General features: G+C 44.7%; 1 protein-coding gene across 2 annotated transcripts; it reads left to right on the top strand.

Annotated features, from left to right (window-relative positions):
- Positions 1 to 335: 335 nt before the first annotated feature.
- Positions 336 to 5,624, top strand: LOC123452396 (thioredoxin-like protein HCF164, chloroplastic). Of its 2 annotated transcripts, XR_006632593.1 has the most exons (5): positions 336 to 616; positions 778 to 1,002; positions 3,539 to 3,642; positions 4,159 to 4,494; positions 5,334 to 5,624. XR_006632593.1 is itself a non-coding variant. In XM_045129045.1 (4 exons), the coding sequence occupies exons 1-4, from the start codon at positions 437 to 439 to the stop codon at positions 4,439 to 4,441; spliced, it is 792 nt and encodes a 263-aa protein (XP_044984980.1). In that variant the 5' UTR covers positions 336 to 436; the 3' UTR covers positions 4,442 to 4,666. The 2 variants fall into 2 exon arrangements, 1 of the variants encoding a protein (XP_044984980.1); XM_045129045.1 differs by lacking the exon at positions 5,334 to 5,624 and having other exon boundaries at positions 4,159 to 4,666.
- Positions 5,625 to 7,600: the final 1,976 nt, after the last annotated feature.

Here is a 7,600-nt window from a genome sequence, read left to right as displayed (position 1 = left end):
TCGCCAGGGATTAGTCATAGCAAACATTCTCCTACCAATAACTTCCTGATTTTCATCCTTGGCCCACTCTTCCTGTACTATCTGATAAAACACATACTTCATTATATCCTTTACATGTCAAACAAATCAACACTAAATAATTTCTATAACTTTAAAAAAAATATCACACACACATATATATATATAAATAAAAGATGTACATCCCATAACATAAACGGCGCGACAAAGCATGCACTGTCCTCCTAGCCTACAAAGAAAAATCAAAGAAAAACGAGCACGCTCTTTGCATCGCACGATTAGGGGCGACGTGGCGCGGCCTGCGCCACCCACATCATCATCTTCTCGTTTGACCCGGCACCCCAGGCGGCTCGTCGTCAGTTCGTCCCTCCCTCCCTCCTTCCCCTGTGCTGTGCCATCCCGAAGCGTAAACTGAAAAATGGCGAGTGTGACCTCGAGGTGCTCCGGCCTCCTCCTCCCGGACCTGCGGCCGGGCCTCGCGGGGCTCCGCAGCCGCTCGCCTCCGCCTTCTTCTTCCCGCGTCCATCTGCGCCGGTGCCGCCGCCGGCCGAGAACCCTGTCCTGCGTCGCGCCGCCCGACTCCGCGGAGCCGAAGACGGTGAGTCCTCGTAGCATACTCAAACAGATTCGGGGCAGTGGATAGACTAATCTGGTGCTTCTTTAGCTTCATGCTCATAAGAAACAGAAGTAAAAAATTCCAGTCAGATAGCAGTATAGCATGAACCGTGAAGTCATTCCTGCTCCCGTTTGCTTCCACAGGACGAACAGCAGGTGAAAGCTGAGCTGGGTGAAGAGAAGGCTCAGCCAAGCAGCAGCACGCCCCAGGAGGCTGCTGTAGACCCACCTGTTCCAGACAGGGGTCTCAACAGACGGATAGCTGTGCTCACCACGCTTGCAGCGGTGGGCCTCTTTGGATCCCAAAGGCTCCAGCTTGGCGGGTTTTCTCTCAAAGATCTTGCTGCCAATGCTGTGCCATATGAAGAGGTTAGCGCTTCTTGGCCTTTGTCCTTTGACCCCGAGGAGCTTTGTGCACAGTTCTACACTGAACATGAACAGATAGATAGATAGATACAAACTCTTCAGCTAAATGTCAAACAGCAAAAGGAAGTTCGCTGCCATTTTGTGTATACTGAAATCAGTCTAGTGCGACCCTCCATACGTGTGTCATTTAGTTACTAGATTTTGTGCTTAGAATTGCAGTAATTGGACAACAAAGCATCATCTGGTGCAGTTCAGATCATGGTAGAGTTACAACTCACTGCAAGGGAAATAGTTGCTTTAGATACAACAAAAGATGAGATTCTTGCCGAATCCGACCCAATCAGTATGTCTGTACTAAGGATGACGGCCTGTATCCAGAGTTTCCCTGGGGCGACCCTCCAGATATGTGTCATTTAGTCACTAGATGTTGTGCTTACAATTGCCTGGCTTAGAGCATCTCTAGTAGAACCCTCAAACCCTTAAATCTAAAACCAGTTTTAAGGGTTGAGAATTGGCCATTTTTGACACTTTTAAGGGTTGAAAAACAAGGGCAAAGACTAGAACACTCAAACCCAACCCTTATAACGGAATATTCCGTTATAAGGGTTGGGTTTGAGGGTTCTAGTCTTTGTCCCAACCCCAACCCTTAAAACTGTCATTTCATATATCACACATTTCATCACATTTCATCATATGACATATCACAAATTCAATCACATTTGACATAAAACAATAATCATTCTAGTTATTATTACACCACCGAATAAAACAATAATCATTCAAATTATTACAACAATGTTTGAGCAAATCACAACAATTGTTCGAATCAAATAGGACATAGAAAAGTAAAACAAAGATACATCATAATTCATGAGTAAAACATTTGACAATGGAGATAAAATGTAAAGTGAAATAATAGCAACTTTGGAAGATCATGACAATCTGAAGCAAAATACAAGGTAAGCATATCATGAAAATTTGAAACCAAATTATTACATGCTAACTTATTTTTTAGCAGCAATCTGAAGAAAAATACAAGGTAAGCATATCATGCAAAATCTATTTACTAGCCTCTATTTGTAACTGATTTCTTAGCAGCAAAATCTGCCATGAAATCTGTTATGAAACCTGAAACCTGAAATCATGGAACCTGAAGCAAAATCGGTATCAATTGCACAGGGAAAAACCTGAAACAACTAATTGCACAGGGCATGTATCAATTGCACAGGGCAAAATCTGTCATGAAACCTGAAACCTGAAACCATGAAACCTGAAGCAAAATCTGTTATGACTTGCCTGAAAAAAATTCAGTTGGCTAGAAACTCACATACACAGGGCATGTATCAATTGCCTCTCTGCCAATAATTTTGTTCTACTTATCTAGCAAAACCAGGAAGAATATGTACACTGGAGCTCGCGAGGGCACCATGGTAGAAGTGTGGAGGTGGAGAAGGATTGGAACAGGAGCTCATCGGGGCGTCGGGGAACTGCTGCAGCGGCGAGGTGGGCGGCTCAGGCCGGGGCGGGGCGCAGGGGCGGCCGGGGCTGGCGCAGGGGCGGGCGCGGGGCCGGCAGGGGCGGCCGGGGCGGCGGCGGGTGCCTCCATGGCGGCGAGGCGGGCGCGAGGAGGCGGCGGCTGGAGACGGGAGCGGGATGAAAATCCCTCCCGCGCTGGAGAGGAAGCGGAGTGCGGGTTGGGAGGAGGAAACTCCTCCCAACCCTCACTTCTACAGGTTCAAAACAAGTTTGAGGGTTGGACCTCTAAATTATTTTACGGATTTGAGGGTTTAGGGGTTCTAGTCTATCGTTTTTTTCCGACGAAAACTGTAAAAAAGCGGTTATTTTTAAGGGTTTGAGGATTTGAGGGCTCTACTAGACTTGCTCTTAGTTGTAGATGTTGAGGTATAAATGCATAGCCCACCTTTCCTCATTAGCTTGAGTTTTTTGGTGAACTGGCTGGTGCGTGCAGTCTACATGGCATCAGAGCTAGGAGGTATTGAAGGTCTTGAGTTCAAGACACGGTTGACCCAATTTAAAAATTAAAAATTTGCAGCCCACTTTCGGTCCATGTTTAGGGCTGAGGGAGCCTCACGTGAGGGGGAGTGTTGACGTATAGCAGTTCTATAGTACACATATTAAGTCGAATATCTAATGACTGGTCATATGCCCATTTGAATGTTAATCCAACGAAGGGTTGCTTTCGAGAATGCATTACTCAAGTTGTAAGGATGTTAGATATTTTTGGGGAAGATGCCAGAAACTGATGGGTTTGTTTATTTGCAGTTCATTGATTTGGTACTGCTTCATGTGAAACCTTGCTTCTGTACCTGTATGGGGTGACCATTAGTAAACTAGTGTTCATAGTATGTACACTATGATGAATCGATTTCATGTGAAATTGACAAGAAATCCTATTATGACTGAGCCTCATCTTTATCTGGTTGCGCTGACTACATTTATGTCGCATAGAGAAATGCATCTTTGAATTGCATGCTTGTTTGCTTTCAAAATCTAATTAACATGAGAAATGCATCTGCAGGCTCTCTCAAATGGCAAGCCCACTGTTGTCGAGTTTTATGCGGATTGGTGTGAAGTTTGTCGAGAGTTAGCTCCAGATATTTACAAAATTGAGCAACAGTATAAGTAAGCTGCCTTCAACATTTTTAACTTCTATATATCCCATAGAAATAGCAACTATGATTTGGTTCCTTCATTGAAGAATTGATGGGTATTTATGCTTTTTTACTGATCGTAATGTGCACCTTCCATAGAATACAGCTCTGTAGCTGGACAGCTATACCAATACAGTGCAAGTGTATGCAGTATAATACACTTGCCATACCCATACTAAAGAATACTTAAAGTTCATTAGTGAGTCTAGACATCAATAATTCAACTCTGAGCTACACCCAGGTGCATATCCACTTGATTTTCTATGTGCATTTACTCTTTTTGGAAATAAACATAAATGTACATTATGTTAGAAGAGTAGTAGCCCTGGTACTAAAATGCTTGCTGTAATTGATTTGCAAAAAAGAAATGCTTGCTGTAATCTCCAGAAACCACTATATCAACAACTTGGATACAACTGCTGACTGAATGCATTTTCTTCTTCTTTTCTTTAGATGCTAGTTAATTTATCTTAACAATTCTTTATAGGGACCGTATCAACTTTGTCATGTTGAATGTCGACAATACAAAATGGGAACAAGAGCTTGATGAATTTGGAGTAGAAGGCATTCCTCATTTTGCCTTTCTGGATAAGGAAGGAAATGAGGAAGGAAATGTTGTTGGGAAGCTTCCAAGACAATATTTTCTTGATAATGTGGTTTCTCTGGCATCTGGTGATCCAACGATACCTCATGCACGAGCCGTTGGTCAATACTCGAGCGCGGAATTCAGAAAAGTCCATCAAGTTGCTGATCCCAGAAGTCATGGCTAGAAATAACTCTTCATTGCTATCGGTTTTAGCGTAATGCCAAGACTCATGGACAAGTAGGCTTTATTCTCTCTTGAAGAAGTATAGTCCAAGTACTAGAATGTATGTTGTCCTTTTGCAGGAGAAGTGCATATAGCAGCTGATTGTCAGTATATGATGTCACCAGATTTAGTGAAATAGTTATATCTATCTTCAGCAATGTCCTGTTGAGGGCTGTTGAAGTTGAAATATAGCTCTTTACAAACATAGCAAAGTATGCTATAGTAGGGCGTTTTGGAGCTCGGGCTCCATGGCATCCTTTATTTTTGAAAAATTCAAAATTCAAATTTTCGGTTTCAAAATAATCTGGAAAAAATATGCAAGTATAAAAGGATGAAATGTATATGTGTGCAAAAATTCTGGATGAAATACCTTAAGATGCGATCTGTGTAAAAAGAACAAATTCATGGACTTTTGGGGTGAATAGTACCATGTGTTAAAAAGCCACATATTTGTATCTTTTGCACATGTCTCGTTTCAACGTATTTTGTTCTAAAAATTTGCACACATATGTGTTATGCCTTCATGTATATCCGTATTTTCTTCAGATTTTTTTGAAATGTAAGAATATGAATTTTAAGGTTTTCAAATAAAGGGTGCCATGGAGCCCGAGCTCCAAAAGGCATTTTCAAGTATGCTACCACAACCTGTCAATTTCTAGTATGTACCTAAATAATGTCTTGCTGACAAAACCACTGAAGCTTTTATTATGGAGGCTATACTTTCACCCAAGTCAATATATAGTTAGAACAGATAGTTTTACGCATCTGTTGCATGATGTTTCATAACTATCAGGTCTCTTGTTACCCCTGAGGCCCTGACACTACTGGGTTTTTTTTCGATCTGATTCCTGCAGGAGGCCGATATAGGTTAGGCATGTTCAGTCTTGGAGCCAAGAATTTGGGCGTTGGGCAGAGCTGACCGAATGCAGAAATCACATTAAAATGGCAGCAGGATCAGTGTTTCGTGTATATGATTGTGGCATTGTGCCAGTGGATTATCTGATTCAGGCATTTGGCTAGAACATTGAGGAGAGTTGGTTACTACGAGAACCAGTGTATTGCGTATAATTGAACACTGCCCACACCCCGCCAAAAAGAAACAGATGCATGCTAATTGGTACTTTCTCATCCGGAATTACTTGTCAGTTGTCGCTCAAACGGTTGTCGCGACAAGTAACTAACTCTACGATATTGTGATTCCGTTGAGCGTTGGCTCCTGCACTTGTTCTGGCTTTAGGGGGTTGCGTGTAGTAGTCGCTTCCAGGCTGTGTTTGGCAGGCTTGTGTTATCCTAGTACTAACAAGGGCTTGTGTTTGGCAGGCTTGTGTTATCCTTGTGTTATCCCTAACTGTTAACTCTTTAGTCTTATCTGCAACTTCCATGGCCGTTCGGGCGCCCAGCCTGTTTTGGCACGCGACCACAGCTGGCTTCCCTTCCCCGGTTGCAGAACCTAAAAAACCAAAATTCCAATTCTAATCCTTATGGGGCATCAGAAACGAAGCCCACGTGTCGTCCCACACTCGGGCGACGCTCATACCCTAGCCATCGAGGCGCGCGAGCTCCCTCATCCCCTTCCTCCGACACCGCCGGGGGACGCCCGGGCCAACGGTGGCGGCGGAGGAATCTTCTCTCCCGCGTCAAAGGGGTGTTGCGGAGCTCAAAATGTGTGGTGACGCGGCCAATCCATCCTAAACGGTAGGACGACAATGGCTGCGGCAGGCGGCGGCTGGCCCTGCCTCGGGCGACGTCTGCAGGCGCGGCGTGCGGCTTAGCCACGGGCGGCGGCGTTAGTTGCGGGTGTGGCGGTCGGCCCTGTTCGGGCAACGACGTCGTGCAATGTGGCGGCGCACCATCTGGTTTCAAATAGACCGTGACGACGTGAGGGCCTGGTTGACAAGTCGGCGACGTACGTGCTATGACCTTGGTTAGATCTGATCTGACCGGTGCGGCCTGTGCAGTACGTGGCGTCAGAGATCGATGGCGGTCCGTGCACACGCTGTTAGATGAAGGTTCGTCAAACATATCCGGGTGAAAACCTTGCTCTATGCTAGTTGCCAAGGCCGGTGATGGCGACACTCTTCTGTGTCGTCCCCTTCCTGAAGGCATCATCATGGAGAAGCTCCAAACTTCTATCTGCTACCTCCGGAGGAAACCCTATATCAGTTGATCGGATGACGACGGCGCCCTTGTGTTGTTCGCCCCTTGGGGGCGTCATTCTTGGAGGTGCGCACTGGTGCATGCGAGGGACCAGTGGACGGTTTCTGCGGTGGATCGGCGTATCAGGTGACACATCGACGGTGTAGGGTCTCGGCGGCAACGAATGTGTGATGACTGATGCGCGTAGGGAGGTGGCGTCGTGTGGCATCGTGGTGGCATCAACGACATGAGTGGCAAGATGGATGCATCAATAACTGCTGTGAAGATGGATTAGTGGAAGACGACGGCGGCAACCTCTGAGAGTGCACCGGACCGGTGTGTGTCCTAGACCCGGTATGTGGCGTGATTAGGCCCTCCGACTTTCGATGTTAGGCTTCGGTGCGAGGTCTATTTGGTATTCGGTTCGGACTATCGATACTCCTTCATCAACTCAATATGAGTAGCAACATATGTTGTCAAAATGATGATTTCAAACTCAATGATGTATTACTTTGTAATGTTTTTATGAATAATTAATAATATAATAATATGTATCGTTCAGACGCAGAGACCGGGGGTCTTCCCCTTTAAAAAAGAAGTATCTAACCTTATAGCGAGCAGGAATATTGAAGCAAAAGTAGTGGGCTGCAATCCCTCAAGAAAAACGAGAGCAAAAATTCATGTACCTGCCCCTCGAACCTGCCAGGAAAAAACTCAAGTTTTGACATCTCTAACAGTGTAGTTTTCAAAATGTAGTTTTGACCGTTTCTTTCTCTTATATATGAAAAATGAGAGCAGGCATTCATTGACCTGCTCCTTGAACGTTTTATTACGAAAAGACTCGAGGTTTGGCATAAACATAGTCTTCAAAACGTAACTTTGGTCATTTTCTTATACGAAGACGATAGCAGACATTTCTCTACCTGCCCCTTGAAGGTATTTTGAAAAGACTCGAGGTTTGACATAAACATAGTCTTCAAAGTGT

Source organism: Hordeum vulgare, chromosome 5H (genome assembly GCF_904849725.1).
Source record: "Hordeum vulgare subsp. vulgare chromosome 5H, MorexV3_pseudomolecules_assembly, whole genome shotgun sequence".
Classification (NCBI taxonomy): Eukaryota; Viridiplantae; Streptophyta; class Magnoliopsida; order Poales; family Poaceae; genus Hordeum; species Hordeum vulgare.
Note: the sequence above shows the minus strand (reverse complement) of the source record. Positions and strands in the feature narration are given on the sequence as shown.

Bases quoted from the DNA above. Each gene is read 5' to 3' on its own strand.
- LOC123452396 (XM_045129045.1), top strand. From the start codon at position 437: ATGGCGAGTGTGACCTCGAGGTGCTCCGGCCTCCTCCTCCCGGACCTG. The intron at 617-777 runs GTGAGTCCTCGT...TTGCTTCCACAG, and splicing joins ACTCCGCGGAGCCGAAGACG to GACGAACAGCAGGTGAAAGC. The intron at 3,643-4,158 runs GTAAGCTGCCTT...AATTCTTTATAG, and splicing joins AAAATTGAGCAACAGTATAA to GGACCGTATCAACTTTGTCA.